The sequence below is a fragment of the Calonectris borealis genome, chromosome 1, assembly GCF_964195595.1.
Source record: "Calonectris borealis chromosome 1, bCalBor7.hap1.2, whole genome shotgun sequence".
In the NCBI taxonomy this organism is placed as follows: Eukaryota; Metazoa; Chordata; class Aves; order Procellariiformes; family Procellariidae; genus Calonectris; species Calonectris borealis.
The window spans coordinates 149,080,383-149,105,348 of record NC_134312.1 but is presented as its reverse complement, the minus strand read 5'-3'; the positions used below and the strand labels follow the sequence as shown (position 1 = coordinate 149,105,348).

Sequence of the window (24,966 nt, the reverse complement as noted above, 5' to 3'; positions counted from 1 at the left end):
CTCTCATAGACAGCACCCCTATCAACATTTTTCTGAATGCCAGGAATTTACAGAAAGTAAAATAATCAGAAGTGCCTTCAAGTAGAAAACAAAAGAAAGTCAAAAATCCCAAAGAAGACCAATCACACTCCATGAGGTTAACTCATTGCTTTGCAAGGGAAGGTGAAGGTTCATTACAACACACAGCACTGTTACACAAACATACCTTTTTTACCCAGGAAAGGATGGCAGGAGTCCCGATACCAAAGCACAATATCAATTTTGAAGATCTTGTAGATAAAGAGAGTAAAAAACACTAAAAATACCAAAGAAACTCCTCCTCCAATTAAGTAATGCTGAATGTTGCGAGCTGCAGTACAGTAGAATAAGAGAGAAAACAAACAAGACATAGTTATACACTGAACCAGAGAAAGACAAGAGATGTTCAAAATTGTTTAGTCATTAAAATATTAAAAAAAAAAAGGAACGAATTAATAGGACTGAAAGTTTTTCATGTATGCTTTCTGCAAATAGTTATTTGACTGTTATTCTCTTTCAGAGAAAAGATACCTTAGCAATGTGACAAATGAGGCTACTCTTCAGCTGAAACACCAAAATATTGATGTATATCCCAGTGCAGCAGTAGAGTGAGAATTCTTGTACAAAATTTTATCAGTCAGAAAGCAAGAAAGTCAGAGGTGGGGAAGTGATTTCCTGACCACACTAGTCTCCCCAGACCAACCAGCTTTCCATTGTCTCTAACCTCTTCGAAGATCTCATTGAACCTAGTAATTTGTTGTCCTTAATAGATTTGTTGTCCTTAAAACAACAAACACCCTCCACAAACTACATTTTTTAGTTCATGCATATTAAAGGATTTCTGAGGTTAAATCCTACTCTGACAAACTTTATGAAGAAACTTATAGTTATGTAACAAGCTAGAGCTCAGATCCACTTTCAGTCAAGTATTTGTTTACAGTGTGGCCAGTTAAAGGTAAGTTTGAGAATAACATTTGTCAAAGGATTGGCTCACAGTTGACAAAGCCAGCTCAATACAAGCTCAATAGACCACAGGCTCTTCTGCAGCTAAATTTAAAAAAAACAAAATGGGCACTTATAATATTTGGTGATTTGCTTTTCTGTGTGTCTGTTTTTTAAATAAAAAGAATTAATTTCCTCAGCCTTGCATTTGAGTTTTTAAAGCTCACTTTACCTTTAAGTTCATCTACTTAAAAAAAAAAAAATGTCATGCTAGCCAGCAATAGGTCAAACTTATCCTTGTCTCTGAGCTCAACACTGGGGTCTCCAACAAGTGGCAGGATGCTCCCAATCAACATGCATGAGCCTATCTAGAAGGTGATAACACAGCACATGCATCAGTAATCGGAAGTCCATAACCTTTCCAAGCAATCTATTTCATTCCTTCACTATCATCACTGTTAGAGTTTCTCCTACTATATAATAGATTCCCCCCCCCCTTCTCCTGGCAATCTGAGCCCATTATTTGTTACTGAAGGACAGGACAACCAGGTCCACATATACATTCACGTCCTTTTGACAGTCTGTTCCACACTTAATTATGCCTTCCCTCCAGCTCTTTTAGAGAATGGGCCATTTTCACTGCTCTTCCAGACACATGATCTCCTCTGCTCCACATGATTCTTTAAGTACAAGTGTGTAAAATGAAGCACAGTATTCCACTGAGGTCTCATACTTAGTTCAAATAAATTGGAGTTTTTCATTAATGTTTCCTAAAACACTTAATGACAGAAGACAAAGCAAGTTAAAAGTGCTATTTTCTTTAATTTTGCTAACAATACAACAAAAAATTCACAAAGAAAGGTATTGAGCTGCATTGCCCACTTTGCACACAGCTTTAGCTCAAAGTAGGGCGTTGCCAAACTAACTGAGAAGTAAGCATCATTGATCACCATTTTATCAAGATGAGATCTTTTACCTGGGCGTTCCAATTTGATGTAGGCTGTAAATTGTTGAGAACCGTATATGAAGTGACAGAAAAATTTATGAGCATAATCCTTTACTTTCACTTTTGAAATGTTAAATTTTGTTCCAGATACAGCAAGTCCATGAGGCATCCCCTCTCTGTCATTAAAAAAAGAGTAAAAACGAAACATCTGTAGAGAAACTGAAATATCAGTGCTTAATATGGGATAGATTCATCTATCCACAAACACAAGAACATTCATTTTTTACCTCTATAAACCTAAGAAGCCAGAGAAGCACAGTAAATATCACCCCCGTAACAAACAGCTTCATGATCAGAGGTGATTTGGCATTTTCCATATACATTGGGCTGTTGGGGGTTTTTTGCTGGGTGGGACAGAGTGCACCATTAGCAGTTTTGCAGGTGATACAGAACTCAGAGGGATGGCTGATACACCAGAAGGTCATGCTGCCATCCAGAGGAACCTTGACAGGCTGGAGAAATGGGCTGACAGGAACCTCATGATGTTCAAAGTAAAATGCAAATCCTGCACCTGAGGAGGAATAACCAGTCCCCAGGCATCCTGGACTGCATTAAGAAGAGCGCTGCCAGCAGGTTAAGGGAGATGATCCTTCCCCTCTACTCAGTACTAGTGAGGTCACACCTGGAGTAGTGGCACCAGTTCTGGGCTCCCCAATACAAGAAATGTATGAATTTACTGGAGTAAGTCCAATGCAGGGCCATGAAAACGATTAAAGGAGTGGAGCATCTGTCATATAAGAGAGCAAGGACTGTTCAGCCCGGAAAAGAGAAGGCGCGGGGGCAGGGGATGAGGGGTGGATCTCATCTGTACGTGTAAATACCTGACGGGAAGGAGTGGAGAAGAGGGAGCCAGGCTCCTTTCAGGAGGGCCCACTGACAGGACAAGAGGCACTGAGCACAAATTGAAACACTTTCCCATCTGAAATTCCAGCTGAACACTTTTTTACTGTCAGGGTGGTCAAACACTGGAACATGTTGCCCAGAGAAGTTGTGAAGTCTCCACCTGTGGAGATATTCAAAACCCAACTGGACACAGCCCTGAGCAGTCTGCTCTATCTGACCCTGCTTAAGCAGGGGGCTTGGACTAGACAATCTCAAGAAGTGCCTTCCAACCTAAACAATTCTGTGAATGAAAGACTACTCAAACCAGTAATAACTAGTAATAAAGTGTCAAGAGAAAAATCATCTTCCAGGATTCTTTATACTGATGATGAAGCAGAGACCTTTCTAAGCACACTAAGACTCTCCGAGCCCACACTGTCCACAGTCAATGGCACCAACCAACTTGGGAAATAATGATGAACAAAATTCACAAAAGTTGGGTGACCCTGGCATCAAATAACAACAAACATGGTGATACTGACTTTATGGATGGTATCTATTGCCACAAGAGGCTTGGAGATATAATATGCTATCCTGTTAAATACCATCCTGCTCTAAGGTAGATTTACAAGTATGAGGTGGGAGGGGCTGCAGTAGGAAGGTACCTACAAACCGGCATCCTACCGCATATACCAAAGTGACGTGACTTTATGTGCTCAAGGAGGAAAACTCAGAACATCCTGAAGAACCAGTTTCTATTACATATATAATTGCCAGCAACTTCTGTCATGCGACGCCAATACAAACCTCATCATTTTGCAACATGTTCAGATTTGTTCAAGTCAGTTTTAACTTTCCTCCCAGTAGAGGAAAGAGTTACCTCCTAGGTGTAAGCCCTCAAGCCCATAATGTTGGCCATGCCTACAGTGTGCTTTGCTACTAGCAAACGCTCCACAAATTTAATTGCTGAGAAATTGCTGCTATTTTTTTTAAATAAAACATTATTATTGCAATTAGATTCATTTCTCAGATACTGGAAAACTTTGAACTATTAATCCTAATTAGAACTTGCACAGGATGTATTTTGCACATCTCCATCTCTGGCATGGGAAAATTATCAGGCAGGGTAGCGATTAGAAATGGAGATGACTTCCGAGCAACCCAAAAATCTTAACAGAGAATTGCTTTAAGTTAAATATATTAAATGCTTTTCAAGAAGATGTGTTTAATAGCAGCACCAAGTTGGTTTCAGAAGAAGCTGCAGTTATAATAACTTTAAACATAGCTACCCAGAGCTCCACATGTGTCTTAACTGGTGAAGCTGAGAAACTTCATGCCCTAAAGAATAATGGGCTTAGTTGTGCCTTAGAGACCTTAAGCTGGGGCCCTAATATTTATAGGCAAACAACAAAGTATACAGATCGATAATGAAAGTAATAATTCCCCCTAAAGAAACTTGGGGACAAAGTAGAACTAAGATGCCTTCTGGAGGCCAGATACAGATGAATGAAAAAAATAACTTTAAAAGCAGTCTGCAACCTAACTCTCTAGCCATATTTTGCACTGATGATGGCACTTCATCGAGACGGCAATGCTTCTGCATGAGTGTGAACTGATCAGCTGCAATTTTTTTTTTCTTTCTTCTTTGCACTACATTTTAAGGGTTATATTTAACAGCAGTGATTGATACAATGAGAAAGCAAACAGTACATGCACACTCTGCTACAGCATAGACCAATCACTGAGTAACAAAGGTCCTGCTCTCTCGAAAGAAATTGCTGGTTTTATCAGCCTAATTTGTGTTTGATTTTCCTGAACATTAAAAAAAAAAAACATAAATGTCCTGCCACAAGAGCTTCTGCTTTCTGTTCTTGAGGATTAGCAGCTGTGTCTGTACTTGGAAAAGGACCAACTTCACAAATAAAAGTAAGTGGGGTGATTTTTTGTCTTGGACCAATCTATCCTTCCCATATTAAGGACAAAGAGCAGGCTTTAATCTATTAGCAAAAAGAATTGCATAAGAACAAATGCATAAATAAGCCTTACAAAATTATATGTTTCACAACAGCATTATAAAAACCTACAAATGTAATGAAGCAATCATATGTATCAGATACATCAGTATTTATAATAAAATGTTTCTTTTTTTTTTAAACCAAGCAATAAGAATATAAGGTACTTGATGCAGACTTCTAATCAGTCTTTCAATGACTACTGACGTTTGACTCGTAGTAAACTTTACGGTGAATTCACTGCAAATTGCTGCAGATTACTTCACCTAGAAATGCACTTACAATTCAATGTATAAGGATACTTACTCATAAAACTGTTCCCTGTAGGTGCTATCAAAGCTATCAACATCCTCATCATTAACTTGCCAGAATGGAATCAAGCCATTTATGCCACTTGATATATTACATTCCATAACTACATGAGAGCCTACAAAAAACATTTAAATACAGCAGTTGAAGGTCTTGTAACAGAAGCAGGATCAAGTGATTAAGGAACAGCTGGGAAAGGGAAGGATATCAAAAAACCCACTTACCTTATGAAAAGCAGAGTCCTTAAAACTCATCCATTTGTAATCCACACTTGGGTGTCTCCAATCTAGATATAAATTCTACCCTAAACATAGGTGTCTAAATGTCCATGTCTACATGTGAGGTAGACGTCTAAGCTAGTAACAGAGTTCAGCTCTGCTGGAGTCCACTCACATTAAAGTAGACACCTGGACCTTACCAACTGAATGGCTCTCCAGATTCCACTGACTCCACTGAAAGACCTCAGGGCTCAAATCAGTTGCACGTACACAGTATGGCGACATCTGAGATGCTCTCCAGCATCCAAGGCATCCATATGGAGCTGGCAGCCAGGACTCCAGATCTTCAAGAAACCTGCACTGCTGGAGTAGCCAGACCACCCAAAACAGCACTAGACATCTATGTGTAAGCAACTGAATTGAGCCCCCATTGATAATAGCATGAATTAAGGCCCCTAGCTCACATGCAGATATCCATGTGTAGACAACCACACCCTGGAGCTGAATCCCATTCCTAGTGACCATGCATATCTTTACTCCAGATCAGAGTCTTTTGGCCAACACTGTCCACTGGGATGGTTTCTGAATACCCTCAAGCTCTGCTCCCAGAGCAAGCTCACCTGTCACTCAGCTCCTTTGTCACCAACAGTCCAGATGCTACAGAATGCCTCAGTATTAAGAAAGCAAGCCAAGTTGCAGCATATATTTATTGCCAATGTACCTCAGAGGGCTCCATTTACAGGAAGGTAAGCAGCTTTCCTGGAGTCCTTTCCTTCTGTATTTTACCCACGGAAGTTATGATTTGATAGGAGAAGGTGGGCTCTCAGTTCACCTATGTAAAGATCTCAATGTTTCATTTCCTAGAACCACATCAGATCTAGTTGCTTCCACCAAGGGATAGTCTCTATCAAAAGTATGGAATAAACCTTTAGCTCACATGCAAAGCAGTTACTTTAACAAGAGTTCACATAGAAATCACAGATGTTCCCCAATCTCTTCCCTCATGTCCTTCTACCACAACAATGATTTTTTTCTAAAGATGTGCATTGCACAGCTCTTCAAAAGGAAGAAAACCCCTTAAGTGTTTCTCTTTATTTCTATACATTCATGAATGTACTGTTAAGTTTCTGCACAACCTTCTCTTGCCATTTCTCATTCAAAAATACAAGTGTTTCCAGGTTCATACAGGTTTTTCCAGGTTCTGCCCCACAGGCAGGCATTTAATAGGAGCAAAGTTTTTTTTCCAGCATCCCATTAAAGGTACCAGCCAGAGAATATTACTTTTGAATATGTGGTGGGTTGACCCTGGCTGGATGCCAGGTGCCCACCAAAGCTGCTCTGTCACTCCCCTCCTCAGCTGAACAGGGGAGAGAAAATATAACGAAAGGCTCGTGAGTCGAGTTAAGGACAGGGTTTTTCCAGGTTCTGCCCCACAGGCAGGCATTTAATAGGAGCAAAGTTTTTTTTCCAGCATCCCATTAAAGGTACCAGCCAGAGAATATTACTTTTGAATATGTGGTGGGTTGACCCTGGCTGGATGCCAGGTGCCCACCAAAGCCGCTCTGTCACTCCCCTCCTCAGCTGGACAGGGGACAGAAAATATAACGAAAGGCTCGTGAGTCGAGTTAAGGACAGGGAGATCACTCACCAATTGCCGTCACGGGCAAAACAGGCTCGACTTGGGGAAATTAGTTTAATTTATTACCAATCAAATCAGAGTAGGATAATGAGAAATAAAACCAAATTTTAAAACACCTTCCCCCCACCCCTCCCTTCTTCCCGGGCGTAATTTTACTCCCGATTTTCTCTACCTCCTCCCCCCGAGCATTGCAGTGGGACAGGGAATGGGGGTTGCGGTCAGTTCATCACACGTTGTCTCTGCCGCTCCTTCCTCCTCAGGGGGAGGACTCCTCACACTCTTCCGCTGCTCCAGCGTGGGGTCCCTCCCACGGGAGACAGCTCTCCACAAACTTCTCCAATGTGAGTCCTTCCTACAGGTTGCAGTTCTTCACGAACTGCTCCACCGTGGGTCCTTTCCATGGGTGCAGTCCTTCAGGAACAGACTGCTCCAGTGTGGGTCCCCCACGGGGTCACAAGTCCTGCCAGCAAACCTGCTCCAGCGTGGGCTCCTCTCTCCACAGGTCCTGCCAGGAGCCTGCTCCAGCGCAGGCCTCCCACCGGGTCACAGCCTCCTTCGGGCATCCACCTGCTCCGGCATGGGGTCCTCCACAGGCTGCAGGTGGGTATCTGCTCCACCATGGACCTCCATGGGCTGCAGGGGGACAGCCTGCCTCACCACAGTCTTCACCACGGGCTGCAGGGGAACCTCTGCTCCGGCGCCTGGAGCACCTCCTCCCCTCCTTCCTCACTGACCTCGGTGTCTGCAGGGCTGCTTCTCTCACATATTCTCACTCCTCTCTTCAGCTGCAATTGCTGTCACACAGCCACTTTTCCCCCTTCTTAAATACGTTATCCCAGAGGCGCTACCACCGTCACTGATGGGCTCAGCCTTGGCCAGCGGCGGGTCCATCTTGGAGCCGGCTGGCATCGGCTCCATCGGACATGGGGGAAGCTTCTGGCAGCTTCTCACAGAAGCCACCCCTGTAGCCCCCCGCTGCCAAAACCTTGCCACACAAACCCAATACAGAATAGCAGTGCCTTTTTTAAAAAAACAAACAAACAAAAAAAAACCCTAAGAAGCTTCACCAACTTCCTTCAAAGGGCCCCCCTGTAGTAGGGAGTCGTTTCTAGTTGTTCACACCACTTTGTGGGTGAAGGCTTTGTGTCTCCTTTTAGTCTCATGTGTGACTGCTTTCCTAATGTCTGTAAGGCAATCAAAGCTGGGTTTGTTCATCTTAGCTGGCCTAAGGCATCCAGTAATATATCAGCAACTTTTAATTAATGCAGTGTCCAAGCCATAACAAATACGGACCAAATGCTATTCTAAAATAAGGAGTCTAAACAAATTGTCATATAACACATCTTAATATAGGCTGAGTGTCACAGGCAGCCCCTGGACTAATAACTGCTCTATTCTCCATTTTCTCAGCAAGTATTATCAAGGATTAAGAAAATCCTAAAGGATGTCTTAGTAAATTAAAGAGCCTTTTAAGTGCCTATGCAGATCAGACTCCTTCTGAGTAGAGGTTGCATTGGTAAGAATTTTTCTGAATTACATGGAAAGTCATAACTATTACCAGTCAGAACTGGGGATGAGATTTACATGATATTTTAATGGGTGGGAGATGCAGTACAGGGAAGCCCCACTGTAACATTACTTCATTTCTTCCACAGTTAGAGTAAGAAAGGAAAAGGAAAGTTTTCACCCATAAAGATTAGGGTTGTGTGAAGTACAAAAAAAGACTGTGGCAAGTCTCCCTATTTCAGTCTAAGATCTGGTGAACAAATTTCCTTAATAGTGGAAGAGCACAAATAAAGCTTTTCAGGTATGTAATTGTAATGAAGCCAGAGAAGATGTAATTACCAGAAAAAACGAGGCTGCTGAGGCATTTCTGAATATTTCCAACAGAATTAAATAACCATCTGAAGACTGCAGGACTGTAAGTCTATAAAATAATACTGTTTGTATCAGATCCTGAATATTCCCACTGCTTAAAACAAAGCCTTCTGGACTTTGGAGGAACATAATTTCTATTAAAGCTCATTCATTATTCTGGTCAAAATCTACTAATCCTTACCAGAACCTGGCAACTTCAGAATGAGGTATCTTTCACAAGTTGTTGAGGTCAAAAAGAAAAGGGGGGGCGGGGGGAGAGGGGGACCAAAACCAAAAAACCAGAACAACTGCAACAAAAAAACCCCAAACAAACAAACAAAACCGCAAAACCCACCAGTATTTCAGTACTGTTCACTTTAGTTTAATACCATATACTCGAAGTTAGAATTTGGGCCAGACAAAATGTTTCACATAATGCGAAAAGAAGCATGAAGCCTCAACATGAGAAAAGAACACCTGATATACACAGTATTTACAAGCTCAATGTCAGAAAAAGAAGCAGCAAAAGCAGCGGACTACTATCAATGTGACGTACGTAAGAATAATCCACAATGCTCTGGCCTCAGCTCCTGTATGGTGCCAGAGCCCCAACGCAATCTTTCCTCAGAGCTTCTCTAATGACCTAATTGGTAATAATCCTTCCTCAAAAGATTACAAGACAGTTTAGACCCTATACTAGGAAATTCTAGTAAATAGCCACTCACACTTCTCCAAAATCAGTTAATGCCCTTTTTAATCAAATACTTTGTTTGAAACAGTTCTCCTTGGTGCAAAACAAGAAAAAAAATTACAGTTCAAGCAGCTCCAAAACTCATTCTTCTGGGCTACGTCAGTAGAACACAACTCTGTCCGATATATGGTGCAATCTAAACATGTATAGGTTTGCTTAGGAAAAGACTTGCATACCGTATACTTGGTCCATAGAATCACAGAGTAATTGAGGTTGGAATGGACTTTGGGAGGTCTCTAGTCCAATTTCCTGCTCAAAGCAGGGCCAGCTCCGAGGTCAGACCAGGCTGCTCAGAGCTTTATCCAGTCAGGTTCCAAAACCTCCAAGGACGAGACTGCACAACTTATCTGGTCAGCCTGCTACACTGCCTGGCTGTCCTCACCGGGAAAAAGTTATTCTTATATCCAGAATCTCCTGTTTAAGAAATTTCTAAGATAAACAACACCTGGGATGTCCATCAACTAGCAGCTCACTGTTTCACAAAAGATCAGTATCTGAAACATTTTAATACCCTAGAACGAGGAATAAAATCCTGGTTGTGGAGAGGGGAGACAGGAACCATACAGGAGGAGTATGTAACTGGTAACTACCCTAACATGTGACATGTATGTAACCACATTTCCACAGATACTGAGGATATGTCAAGACATAGACACTGAGAAGTGGTACAAAGGACAGATGGCAATAGTAAACAAAAACAAAACAAAACAAAAAAATTATATATGCATCCCACCCGACACTGCTGGTCAAGAGACTCCAATCTTAGGCACACAGTTGTTCCCCCTGCAAATTACTTGCGGAAATCACGTTCTATCATCTATCTTCCAGATATCCTCAATCCATGTGCCTATCTCCCAGTCCTGCTGAAGTCAGTGGAACCATTCACATGTTATTTCAGAAAGACCAGGAGCTTATTTGTTTTACTGAATGTTAATGACTTCTTAAATAGTCACTACTTACCAAGTTCTACTTCAATTGTATTGTTATTCGGATAAATAAACTCTGGTCTTATCTGCAGTGGTCCTTCTAACAGAAACAAAGAGGGGAAAAAAAAAATCTTCAGGCAGGAAGAGTTCCACAGCTTACTTCAATTGATAGTTTTACAATGGTTTTGTTTTATTGTTTGGTACTATTGTAGCTCCATACTTACTACCTGTTTCAAATTTACAACAGAAAATACCTCATGAGATTTGCTGTACTGTATCCAAATTATTCTATTTTAGCTTCCAAGTTAACAAAAGGCTTTAGCTTGCCTTAAAAATACTTTAAAAAAAAAAATCTCAAATTTACTGTTGATATAAAAGTAATACAAAACCAGAAAACAAAAACAAAACCAAAAAACGCAATTAACTTTGTCAGAGATATGGATAAGGAAGAGAAAGAAGAGAAAGAGGGATTGTATCAATGACCTTCTCGATCAGGTGAATATCTATTTTAAGTAAACGAGTAAGCAAGCACACAAACTGGGCTGGAATCGTATCATTCTGCACAATATATAGACTCGCTGCTAACAACCCACTGTTCTTGTATCACCTATCTAAAGTCAGAATTTTGATTTAATCTAAAAAGATGGACACTCTACTTCCAGCCAACTTTTCTGATAGGACTACTATCATGTTACTGGTCAGGTCATCAGCAACATTGCCTTCAAAGACACAATCACAACGATCACAGCAATAAATGACAGTACTGGGAGAGTGAGACAGCCAGTTCTGTGTCCTGTTAGATGCAGAAAAGCACAACAAAGTGCCAGGAGTAAGCCAATCCTTTCCAGAGGAAGATTTATTAACTTTATAGTATTTATACAGCTTGTCACATCTCCTTTCCCACCAACTGACATTCTAGTGAACTTTGTAAGCAAGTTCACCAACAGGGCCACAAGCAGGTGTTTTGCTGTGATAGTCTCAGCAAAAATTCCTCTTTTTTTTTTTTAAATTTGTTTAAATTTATTTAATTTAATGGTGCATTATTTGTTTTAGCAAAAACAACCCCCCCACCCCAGTAATCACTGCTTCCTTCTAATTCTCACTCCTAACCCCGCATTTCTCATTTCCCCATGACAATTCTTCCTCAGAAGCAATGCCCAAGGGTAGCAACGTGCATTATTGTATTTTAATTTTAACATTCAGGAAAAAATTAATTAAAGATTTGAAACTCTAATTTCACAGAGCTGAAAAGTAACATGACAAATAGTTTATGCCTGCATACAAATATTTACAGCAGAGCCAAAAAGAGAAGAGAATAACCTCAATGCACTCACCTTTAACCTCTAGTCTCATGGTTCGTGAAACATTATATTGTTTTCCCATATATGTGTATACCATACGGCATGTGTAGTTTCCTCTGTCTTGTACAGTTACGTTGTGAATCAAGACAGCATTTTCACCCTCTGCCAAAAGAAGTCGCTTGTCTTCAAGAAAACCAGGCTTACATTCCTAAATATATCAAAAGTACCTGTGATTTAAGGGAACTAATAATCTGATAATTAAATAAGTTACTGAACTCTACTGATTATTAAAATACTTGCCAAATACTGATTTTTTTGAAAGCCACAATGTGGGTTCTTATCCAAGCATCACTACACTGTAACATGAAGCCTGATGATGTCTTGCTGCATTTGCACTTTTTAAAAATCACTGCAGCCAATCCTTTAGGTTTTCAAAACCCATGTTTTAGTTCACTGCCTTTATTTAATGGCTTGACAGTTATCTGTCTCAGGTGTAATAGAAGTTATTACGCATGTAGCAAAGTTTATGAGAATACATGCCTGCATTCCTGCTTCACTGAGATGAATGAGAGCTGCTGTAGCAGTGCCTCGTGCTGTTGGGTGTATTACCATTTCTGTGGCAATGCAAATACAGTGAAAAACTTCCTTCTCTTCCCTGACCTATAAGCAGTTTAGAATCACTTCATCTCAAAAGAAGATGTATAGCTGCAGCACCAAGGTTATTTTACATGTACAGGCCCATGTGGCTACTTTAATACCAGCATCAGAATTAAGAGTTGAACTACTTCAGAATTTTACCTTAACACGGACAAAATACATGTTTCTAAGCTTGCATAGTCTACAGAGTATTTTGGCAGAATCAGAGCAAGAGGCATAAGGATACCACACCATGATCAACAGACAGGATAAGCCTAATATTCTGCGAAACTGAAATAATTATGCAGAGCCTGTATTTAAGGAAACGTGTAAGTTTTTAAACTTATTATCTAATCTACATAAAATAATCAAAGGATAAACTAGATTTTCACAAATCAACAAACCAAAACACATGTTTTTGACTCTGAAAAAACTTGCAATCCAAAAATGGACAATTGGTTTTTTAAAATATGCCTCCCATACCTCCTCACACCTCTCCAATAGTGTAGCAAGATAGACGCCTTACTCAAACTGTAGAGAAAATAAACCTTCCCTTCTAAGAGCTGCTTCTCACAGTTACTTCATAACACATTTTAAATAGAATATTTCCTATCTTGTATATCTGAAATATACATGCACAATACCTTATACCAGTATACTTCAGGCTGATTATTGTCTTCATCTTTAAAATGTTCTAGATCAGGGCATATAATCTTTCCAGTATTTGTGCTCATCACTTTTTGTTCATACTTCATTTTTCCATTAAAACACAAACCATTATCGTTCTTAAAAACTGTTAAATTTATAGTTTTTTGGTTAGAGTGGTTAAGGCTCCTGTAATGAGAACAGCAGACAAGTCAGGTCATTAACAACAAGGTTCCTTGTTTCCAGCAAGTCAGGGAGTTTACGGAGAGGGACTTCAGCATCTCCACCAGCCTTGCCTCTAACACCCCTGCTACAGCCCCTGTAGCTCTTAAACACCACCCTCAGCTCCTCACCCCCTGTTCCAGACCGAGACAGATGGGAATAAGCTCTGATTTTGTGTTGTGAGCAGAAGTGGAGTCAGTTTTGGAAGCACCAGAGGGGAAGCCAGGACTTCTCACAGCTGATGCTCTACGGAGCACACCTCACCAACCCAGACTTCCCATTTTCAGCACTACGTTTGCCAACAGACAGTAGTGCAGGGTAACCCAAAACATATCTGCACTGGAACACCCTCAGTGCCAAATGAACAGGAGAAGACGACAGGTTCATCTCAGCATTCCTTGGAGGGATATATCAAGAAAAATAGGCTGTAACTCTTAGCCGAAGAGAGACAAAGCTCTTGGGTAACACATACATCAAGGTGCAATATCAATGTGAAACCACTTCACACCGAGAGCTCACAAGAACCTGTGGTACAGTAGCTCTACAAAGGAGAGATGGCACTAGAAGCCAGAAGCCTATGCCAGAAGAAAAGGAATAGTCTCCATTAATTCATTGCTCAACTCTTTTCTCAATGCTATGCTAAGGGAGAAGTTTCCAGAAGAGTGAACTGCATATTTTGACAGTCCTGGCTTCAACTTCTATATACTGCACCTTGACAAGCTCTGTAATTAAGGTTTAAGTAACTGATGCACAAAATGTAGCCTACAGTTAACACAACTGAACTTTAGCAAGTTTTTTGTCCTGCTGACATTATGCACCAGGGATGTGAGGTGCCCACGGGAACACATCTCATAGCTAGAGCAACTAGAGACATAGCAGGAAAGACTCAATTAAAATTATTTAACTGGGTAGCTTTGAAAGGATTACAGTTCTTCTGACTTCCAATTTAGCTTCCTCTGGAGCAGGAAGGTGCAAAGGCCTGCGACCTGTGCCTACACTGGAAGTTTTTGCTGATCACTGTTACTACATTCACAACCCAAACCCCTTCAGCATAACTGCTGTACTGCATGCACACCAGTACACATAACTGCACACTACTAAAACAAATTTTGGGTCACCTGAAAAGCCTGCATTGGCTGTTCTCAGTGTGCTGTGGCAAGACCATGAGGAAAAGAACCATTTCTGTGTGCCTTCCCAAAATTAATTTCCTGTTCAGCACACAGTGAATTTCAGCCATTATAAATAAGATTTGACCACCTGAAGCGGTGAAGTCCAGTACACTACTCTGAGCTGTAAACATAGCAAGAGCTTTAAAGTACCGAAAAGGTGAAAAGAATCTATTCCTTTTTTCTTCTTCTCTGTGCACTCCGATCTTTTGAGCAGTACTGGGGACGCATTACTTTTATTGTACCTAGAGCTGTCTAGCACATTGCTTTGCTCTTCACATGCATTCTCATTTTTGACCAGTAACATTTGGTAATGTCTTAAAATAAAACATAAGAATGGTTTTCTGCCTTTTAATTTGTAAATTTCTAAAAGGATTCCCAAAAAGTTGCTAAGCTCTCCAGAAAGTCTGGATGTGGTGATACTGCATAACATGCAGTTTGCTCCTCTTAAATCCTTCTTCCATTTAACCACGTCCAATGAAGAAACAATGTTCTTCTGATCTGTCAGTATCAAACAGCAATTTGAACACAGGAAAAGCTGAAGCAGTTAACACTTTTCCCTGTGACCTTACACTTCATCCAAAACAAACAACAAAACAAACAAACAACCCACACAGACCATTGTTAATATTGTCATGCTTTAAAATAAAGTCTTCTGTATGAACCACTTTCGCAACGCTACATGTGTGGAAGAAAAAAAAAAAAGGCAGCATGCAGAAACAAAAAGCATGGTCAAAACAGTGCTTTTAACTGATCTAAGCTCCCTACCTAAAACAAAAAATTCTGTACGCTCAAGTTCCACAAATTTATTATCACACTTGTAAGCATTAGCAACCCATTTGTTTCCCTCCTCCCTTCCTTACCTTACATCACATTCATAAAGTCCAGAATCTTCCAGCATTGCAGGAATAAACCAAAGCAAGCTCTCTCGCTGATGGATCCTGGCATCTCTCTCTGTGGTTACTGGTGTAGCACTACCATTTTTATACCATGTCAGATTGTAATCAGAGTGAAGCACTGGCAATGTAATTATTGGGCAACTAATAGCTGTAGGCTCTCCAACAAGCACAAAGTAATCACAAATAACGCATTCTTCTATTAAAAAAAAAAAAAAGAAAAAAATTATCAATGCTTTTAATCTGTATACTTTTATGTTTTAGAAGTATTAATATCTATTCCAAGTTACAGAGAATTAGAAAATAAACTTTCTGTAACAATTTACCATTAAAACATCACAAAGCTACCATTTTTTGTTTGTTTAGCATGTTCTGGTTGAGGATCTAAACCACATTTTACAAAGCTTAAGCCACAACTTCCGTCTAGTAAGGTAGTCAGCAACAAGCACATATAAGTCCAATAGCCTCAGTGCAAACCAGGATGCAAGAAGATACACGGGATTCACCAGGCAACACAAGCTTCACAACTCACCTGTTGTGTCCTTGTTATTTGAGCATGTTAGTACTTTTGCAGAATTACCAGATTCTTAATGTAGATACTATCTATGAAAAGCATGGTGCAAACAGTACTAGTGCAAAGCTCCTCACAGCAGTCTGGCCATTATGACTGTAGGGCCAAAAACAAATTAGGGGAAAAAAAAAGGGGGGGGCAGGGGGAGAAAGATGTTTTTTGACCTGAGCACAAGACAGTATGGAATGAGATCAAGACCTCAACACAACAAAGAAGTCTGTGAACCAACATGTCATAATATAATGGAAATTTGGAGATGCACAGTATTTAAATCAAGAAGTCTTGACTATAATGTATTCTTTCTTTACTACATTTGCCATTTCTGTCATCTTTAACCAGAAGGCCCTTTAAATTATTCTGCATCATCATTATTTATCACTCTAAGCTACGTAGCCACATCTTTTCCAGCTTCACACACAAATAACGAAAGTCTTCAGTAGTGCAGAAGACTCTCTTTCATGGAGTTGCCGTGGTGTTGGTGCAAATCTGCAGTCTGTGTGGTCAGGGTTATGCACACACTGAAGGAGCTGAACTGGCCTGTAATTGTCTTCACAGGTGGTCTTAAAATTTCGCTCTTTTAAGATGCTTTTTAACCTCTTTATGGAATGACCTGAGCAGGATTCACTTTGAGGTCCACCAACGTCATGCATAAGCCAAATACGTACTGCAGAGACTTTATCTGGATTTATGTTAAAGATCTCAATACTTCCAAAGACATTATTCTGAACATCACATAAAAGGCAAGCATAAACAGAATTTTTATAATTATGGCTGTGTAACAAGCTGACAAGACACAATCATACAGCCTAGCAAGCAGTTTTTTAAACATCAGCCAGAAAAACACCAGAGAAAGACAGACAGATACTGCAAGAAGTCATCAAGAACCCAAATCTGCAAGCAAAAACTACTTGGAGAATATCAGTTTAGCAACAAACAGAGCAGGCCATTTGGCTATAAAGCAGATTTTAAAAGCTTCCAAACTTTTGCATACATGTGCAACACTGAATTCCTATGAAACTGCAAAACATGTGACTGAACTGATTTTACAAATCTTGCTGAATAACTGTATAAATACAAAGCTAATGTATTCAATTTCAAAATAAAAAAAGTCTTCAGTAATCTTTTCAGTCCCACCACCTTCCTATCACCTAATTTAAAGATGTAAGGTATGGAGCTTAAACTAATTCAGAGACATTAATATTAGACTGCTTATGCCAAGAGCAGCAAGACAAGCATGATTGATTTATGTAGTCTTAAACTTTACTGAAAAATTACATCTACCATTAAAAAGATTACTAATTAATTGTAAAGGAAACTGACCCCTACTGCTTTCAGGACTAAAGCTACAGCATGTCTCTTAAAGAAGGCATTCAACAGCTAACTAAGTCAAGGAAGCCAATCTCTTTGGACTTTCCTCATAGGAATCAGGGAGAGGCTAATCAAAGCCTCAGTATCCTCAATTTAAGAGGCTAGATTTAAAAATATTTATGTCAATTAGTCCATTCCATTCCCAGTGCAACTTCAATCCAAGAAGAGGTATTCAGCGTATCTTCAATATGCTGAAGCAAAAACAAACCACAAATCCACTATTTGCTCTCAGTAACTCTTTCTACTAAATACACACAACTCGTCTCTTGCAGGTTTTCTTTTTTAAGATGGTAATTTCAACAACTTATTTAACTTACCAGCACTGAACAGAGGTATCAGTAGAATGAGACAACCAATGAGCAAAAATGTAGATGTCATCTTTTGCTGCAGAGAAGAATTTTTTCCCATTAGTGTGGTAAGAGTGTTCAAGCTGCACTGTCCTCTGCACCCTGCACTACTCCTTAAAAAAAAAAAAAAAAAAAATCAGGAGAAGCATTAGTCATCTTGGGGAGGGAAAAACTGGCTTTGGTAATTTAGCCCCAGCCTTTGAAGATTTCAGCTACAGCAACTGTTAGCCTCCACAGAAGGCTGCTCAGTTTTCAGCCTTCTACTGGAATTTTTCCAAATTTCTACTGGAATAACTCTTGCATAAAGTGTAATTTTCTTTTGCCAGCATAGTTAAGCCAAAAAAAAAAAAACACACAACCCTCTAGCATAGACAAGTTATGCTAGCATACAGTGATTTAAGCTATATTGCATAATTTAGACACCAAGCTTGATTAAGCTACTCCTTTTTCCACCTGTTTACAAGACACAGTTGTGTGAGGTTTTGTTCTTTGAACTGTTCTTGTACAGTTGAGGCAGCACTGCTTTTAAGAGCAGATGAACTTGTAGTTCTTTGCAGGAGGACAAGCACACTGTAAGTCCAGTGTGATCCGGCACTTAAATTGGCGTCTAAAGTCAAACGTGTGTGGAAACCGCAGCTAATATGAATTGCTGTGGTCAGACACAAAACAAAGTGTTCAAGAATTGTAGTTTCACTTCACACCTCATGTCTTCTTTGTAGCTTTCTCCAACAAAGACATGACTGAAGAGACACCCACTGCCCTCATGGCCCACAAGTGGCTTCCGTGAAACCTCTAAATCTTAACCAAGTCCTGCTCCCCCCTCAGATGCGCCGGCTTTTTCTTGGCAAGATGTCATCAGAGCCCTTCCCAAGGCTGTCAGCCAGCTGGCAAACACTTAACCCCTTTCCCTTCTGACAGCTCCTTGTAGGTTAAGGTCTGCATTTAGCTGTCTTGCCTTTTCTCAGTTCCTGACTATATTGCACGCTGCTCCCCCTCACTCTAAAACAACCTGGTTTCCCACGTAGCAGCCCATTGCAAAACGCTCATTGCACAGGTCCTAGTTAACATTTGCCTTCTACCCAGCTAGAAATGGCTGAAAGAGAGATGGTATTCCCTGAAAAACACACATGGCCTTGACTTACTTTTACATCCAATGTAGTTCACTTTAGTGACAAATAAGCCACACCAGCTCCTTCTTTTGAAACATTTCATATGCAGAAGTGTTGGGGTAGTAGGGAGGGACACACTGAGCAGAGCTCAAAACTTTAATATAATAGCCTCCAAGTATGTACTTCTTTCGGACAGTTTATCTGACAAAGCACTCATACCATGGTCTTTATCTAGCTGCCTTGTATATGGTTTTCCTGTAACTTGCCAATGAGCTGACCATCATTCCTGGAGTTTCAGTCTACCTGTAAAGAGGGGAGAAGGAGAGTGAAGAAGGGGAAAAAAGGATTTTACAAAACACATCATTTGAACAGCAGCATACACATACAAAACCAAATTTTCTACAGACGTCCTAAATGCAAAAGCAAGAGCATCCCTCTGCCTACACTAGAGATGACTTAAAACAAAAGAGCAACAACAAAACTTGCAGTAAAGACTGACCAAGAATTCTAGCAACACCTTTGGAAAATGAAGTTTCTGTCAAAAACAAGGTAACATTACACAGGTGTCAAGCAAGCAACAAAACCAGACATAAGCAGCCACTTTGTAAGACAGATTTAACCACTAAAGGAAACAAACAATACTTAAATTCAGGGCAAGATAAGAATAACTAAGCAATCCAACAGGTTAAGCTTTACATTTTGCACCCATTACTGCCCTCCAGTACCAAGGCTGGGTATCTTTCTAATACTGTATGCTAAAGCTCAACTTTTTAAAGTTCTATTCTTTCAAAATTCACACACATCCCCCCTTCAAATATTGCAACGGTAAAGCTTAAAAACTCTGGAAAGAAGGGAAGACGCCTCTAGCTTTTATATACCTCACAGTATATGGAGCATTTCTATTCTGGTCAGCACGGTTTCAAGTGACCACACGAGGTGTTTACAGTTTTTCTTATGCAGAATATACAAAGAAACACTACCCAAAATCCACAAATGCGAAACAGCAAAATTTATTTAAAAAGCAGATGTTTGTTCACATTACCTAACAACTTTAGCCTTGTAGTGCCTTCTATCCCAGTCTCAGCAATATGAAATGCCCACAGCTCAAAAATCTCACTTATGTAGAGAGAACGGAAATTTCACTGATGACACTGCCTACATACTTAGTTTGGAAAACTGTTTCAGCTCAAAGCTTGCTGGGCTCAAAGGAAAAATGTACGTCGAGTCTTTTAAGAAATAAGGAGAAAAAAACCCACCATCAACAAACAAACAAAACCCCACACCACCAACCAATCATGCTTGTGGTTCGACCTACTAATAAAGAAAAGGTTTGATTTCCAAGTTACTTTCCTAATATTTATCTTCCCATAGTTAAAATACAGCTTACTACTGCTCCTTCAAATTTCTAAAATCATTATCTTGAAAACAGAAATAGGAAACATGTGGACCTAATTTAAGATACTGACGTTTTGTTCTTTGCAGGATGTCGATCTTCACAGAACTTGCCCTTTTACTTGCCTTCAGCACACTGCCAACTTTAAATGCTATCAGAACATGTTTAGAGACATATTGGGCCCCTAAGTCAGCATGCAGCAGAATTAGCAAAACTGTCTGTCGGGAAGCTGTGCAAAACACATAACTGTACCTTTGTTTTCTAAATTTTCTGTCTCCAATTTTTAAAAGATTTTACTTGTAAATAATTTATAAATACATGGACATGACAGATCCTCGCAAAGGCCAACACAATGAAAAAATGCTCAAGACAGTAGCATAGAAAGCATCTAAGCCCCTCAATTGCGTATCACCACGTCACTGTAATTTAAGTGGCTTTCAATATTGATCACTGTCTATGGGGACTCATTACAGCAAGGGCAACCAACAGATCCTTGGCCTTTAAGCCATACAGAAGAACATAGAAATTGTGGTTCAAAGGCAACTCATTATCATCTCTGCAATCAACATAATAGCATAGAGGTGTAAAGTGCCCCAATTCAGTGGCATACCTATATGAAAGAACTGCATTAACCTTTTAAGTAAAACTTTAACACAGTTTAATTAAAATGGGGGGGAAGGGTGTGGAGAACCAAACCCATGTATGGCCACTTACTCCAAAGTACAACCACCAAGACAAGATTCAACCCACCACAACAATTCATAGAGCTCATACCTTGTTCCTTGTTGTGCTTATTCCTCTCAACAGCAGTAAGCTGTTAAGCTGCCTACTGGGGTTAAACCACGACAGCAAAGCAAGATAAAATTTCTAACAGACTATACCTTGTTTCCAGTCTCCCACTTTCCTGACGTCCCAACTTTCCTGTCTAACATGCTCAATATATAAACAAAATGCAGCTGATCATTTTACAGGGGCATGCATGAACGCTGAGTCACACAAAGCGATGCACAAGCACCCTCTAGGAGTGGATCTGGTTATCCACTGTGGTATTCTGACACTGAAGTGATGAACACAAACTTTAGTCCTTAAATGCTTCCTTTCTAGACAATCATGCAAGTAGCAGGACTACAGAAAAGGAAAACCCATTATCCAAGACATTCTGTTGAAGCTACATCAAAATGAAGTCACACAAGTCAAAGAATATTCACAGAAGCCTGCAATAGTTAAATCTTTATAAGCTAAATTCCAGTTCAACTTTGAGACAAAGTATTAACCGCTCTGAATCTGAACAAAGTGTTTGTTACAGGTATTGCCTCAACTTTCACCAAAGCACAGAAGAAAGCGGAAAAAAAAAAAAGAAAAAAAAAAAAAAGATATCTGTAGCTCTACATAACTTGCCACCACCAGTTGACTCTAGTACAGTGAACTACCTATCCACCCACTTCCACCTCACTCAAACTGGAGGCAATGAGAGCATCCAAACCACCTTGAAAGGAGAGATCCATCAGTATTCAAATCAATTGAAAACAGTACCTCCTTTCAGCATCAAGTGGAAGGAGCTCATTTTGCAGTCAGTGCTTTGAAGACTTTCCTATGTCATTTCAACTCCTGATACCTGTCAATATAAGTAACGTGGACTTTAATGTGTCATATTTCTTATTTAAGTCCCTAAGTAACTTAAGTAAGTTATTACTTTTCCACTAACATTTTCAAAGTACAGTTAAGAGACATTTAAAAGGACCAGAAAGACTCACGCAGATAAAACTGTATGTATCAAAAACACAGGGATGCAAAGTATTAAAAAACTAATGTATTACTCCCGGGGGGACGGAGGAAATCAGTAATACTGTTTACAAAAAAAAAAAGTAATGGGTATTTCACATTTAAGGATTAATTTAGAATACCTGAATTAAGGATTCTGCATTGCAAGACAATTTTTGTGCCAGAGTTTTATGCCAATTTCTCAGCTTTTACAGCACTCCAGTTTCGCAATCTATATGAAAGGCAAGTGTGTTCATTTAGCAACTCAAACCTTTTTTTTTTTTTTTGAGAATCCAAGCACATAGAAATGGTCCAAGTCAAACAAGCATGCAGTTGCTGAATTTATGAAGAAAAACATAAGACATCCAGCATTTTGCTCGAGTCCCTGACGAAAACTCTCCAAGCTTAAGAGCTGCCGCTGGAAACAAACCTGAACCTCGATTCAGCTCAGTAGCTTTTAATGGATAGCTCAGTCCCACCAAGCTGTGGCTCCACAGGCTGCTGCCAAGCACCATCTGGTTGCGCCCAGCACCGGTCCGGGACTGTCAGAGCAGCTCCTCGCTAGGTTTGACACTGATATTTCTGCAGGCATCTCTTTCACCCAAAGCCTTGCTCTTGTCATCATACAAACAGTTAAAAAAGAGCCCCTGTTTGATCATGGTTATGCAATAAATAGTTTCTGTAGTGTTTTACCGGGTCAAGAAGATTTACGCCAAGCTTCATTCTGCTTCCTGTTCAAAGTACTTTAAAAAATGTGGTAGCGTTCAGCACTCCTACCGTCTTCATTTTTATGCCCTACTCCCCACCTGGGTTTGTATAACACAATACACGACGAGGAAGCAGACACAAATGCAAAATAAAAAGAGACTTCCAAGGAAGCTATTTGGTGCCATGAAAGCTGGAAAACCAGCAGCCACACGCAGGGGTGGCAGGATTGTGCAAACACACCACGCATCAAAACAAACGGCCTCAAAACACCTCTGAAGTCCACAGAAACCGAGGAGTTTGGGTTTTTGGAAACCATCGGCACCGCAGCCTACCTGCCGAGGAGCTGATCCCCGCCTTCGCCGCCACCCGCGGACACCCTGACCGGCCTGGGGACGCCGGGCCGGAGGGGGCCCTCCCGCCACCGCCCACTCCCCACGCTGCCAAACACGAGGCAAACGGGCCACGGAGCGGCGAGAGACACGCGGGGAAAGAAAAGCCCAGCTGCCCTCCCCGTCGCGCCGGCGGCGCTGGAAGCCGAGCCGAGCCCCGGGAGGGACCGTGGCGGCTGACCCCGCACCGCCCGCCGCCCTTCCTCACCGCCGCCCTTCCTCACCTCGTCCGCTCCCCGCCAGCCGCCCCGGCCCGCGCCACATAGCAGACGGGCGGGCAGCAGGCCCCGCCTCGCTCGGCGAGCCGCGGCCGCGGCCGGCGCCTCGCCCCTCCCAGCGGCCGCCCCCGGCCCGCCCCGCCGCCGGCGCCGCGCGGGGGCCGGCCGGCTGCCCGCCGGCGGGGCTGCGTTGGGGGCCGGCTTGGGGCGCGGGCTGGGCCTGAGCCTGTCTGGCGGCGGTGGGGGCCCGGCCGGCTGCTTCAGCGAGCCGGCCAGCCCCCACCGACCCGAAGGGCGTGCGAGCACCTGGCGCAGGCGAGCCGGCCTTCATGGTGGCCTCCTGTGCCGCCTCCTTTGGGGCATCTCCCCGAGGTTTGAGCTAACCCTGTTTTTTCTCTGGCATCAACCCACTTCCTTGAGCCACCACAGCTGGGTTTATTTCCCCTTCAGGCTGAGATCCTGGGGCGGCTGAGTTGACTTCAGCGCGGTGTGAATGCCAGTTTTCCCTCAGGCTGCCCTCATGGCAAGCCCTGACCCGGCTGACCGGGCAAAGCATGAGAGCTCTGTGGCCAGCTCAGCGTGCCGGCTTTGCCACGGTGAGGGGCGTTTGGCAGCTCGGTGGGAGCAGAGGTGTTTCATGTCTTCAAAGAACCAGATCCTGCCTGTGCACCGCAGTGTGTCCAGGACACGCCAGGCATAAGTGCACATGGCCTGGGGACCTGTGAAGCACAAGTGAAACCAGTCCTTGGCGATCCGGCACCCCACTCATGAAGTGAGTACAGGGAGACTCGCTTCTGTCTGGTATTTACCAGAACAGACATGTGAGTGCCTGGTGCCAGCATTCCCATATTCTAACACCTGAAGTTGCTCAGCCTATTTGGAGCAGAGCTTTGTTTGCTTTCCATCATGTAAGTGTTTACTTTTTATCTGGTTTGGTCAGCTGTCCCTTCCACTGTGCCAGGATATCACTTTTTTGGTTAGAACTATAGTTTCTTCCTTCAGGGTTTAGGTAGTAACTCTATATAGTTCTCATTCTTTAGTTTAATGCTGAAATTAAACATGTTCAAACATAGAAATGCAAACTTTTCCAGACAGGGAGAAGTTTCTCTGGAATTGTTTCCTTGTCCATAGTTTTCAATTTAGTGTCTTCTTCTCCTTGATTTTGCCTTCACCTCCTTCATTTTGGTTCCCATAAGCTTACTTTTAGTCAGAGGTCTGACTGTAGGGTACTCAGGGTGATTGCTTATCTCTGCTTTTATTCAAGATCCACATGCATTAACTTTATTTACATTCCAGTTGAAGTAAATGTACATTTTAATGTGAATTATAAAAATGTAATGTAAGACGAAGCTTCACCTTGGGGTTTGAACAATTCCCAAACCAATGTGAAGGGACTGTCAACTTGTTAAGGGTTTGGAAAAATGTGGGAAGGCATATTTTAACTTATTAAATGGTAGAGGAGATCCTCTCTTCCAGACTCACAGAACCATTACAGTTTCCCAAGTGGGAAGCTCGGGCTTTTGGGTAGGAGGGCTAGTTTGTTTCCCTCTTGGTTTCATTAACACTAATTAGAGGAAAGAAGGGATTCTCATACTGGGCTTCTTCCATGTTGACAATATCAGGATGGAGAGCTGCATTGAGCCACAGAGCTCTCAGAGAGGAAAGCTGTGAAATGTTTACCGGCTTATCCGATGATATAAAGGTGGAGACGCCCCTTTATGAGCTAGATGAGTACA

General features: G+C 41.4%; 1 protein-coding gene across 1 annotated transcript in view; it reads right to left on the bottom strand.

The window, feature by feature from the left end:
- LOC142075044 (interleukin-1 receptor type 1-like) overlaps positions 1–23,347 on the bottom strand; it is a 29,136-nt gene extending 5,789 nt beyond the window's left edge. The window contains exons 1-11 of the mRNA XM_075136039.1: positions 23,237–23,347; positions 21,688–21,769; positions 18,795–19,064; positions 17,623–17,765; positions 15,334–15,565; positions 13,082–13,271; positions 11,835–12,009; positions 10,535–10,600; positions 5,107–5,227; positions 1,937–2,082; positions 206–349 (exon numbers count right to left, since the gene is read on the bottom strand). Coding sequence (XP_074992140.1) covers positions 206–349; positions 1,937–2,082; positions 5,107–5,227; positions 10,535–10,600; positions 11,835–12,009; positions 13,082–13,271; positions 15,334–15,565; positions 17,623–17,713 — 1,165 coding nt within the window. The 5' untranslated portion in view covers positions 17,714–17,765; positions 18,795–19,064; positions 21,688–21,769; positions 23,237–23,347. The remainder of the gene's footprint in view (positions 1–205; positions 350–1,936; positions 2,083–5,106; positions 5,228–10,534; positions 10,601–11,834; positions 12,010–13,081; positions 13,272–15,333; positions 15,566–17,622; positions 17,766–18,794; positions 19,065–21,687; positions 21,770–23,236) is intronic.
- Between the last annotated feature and the right edge of the window lie 1,619 nt (positions 23,348–24,966).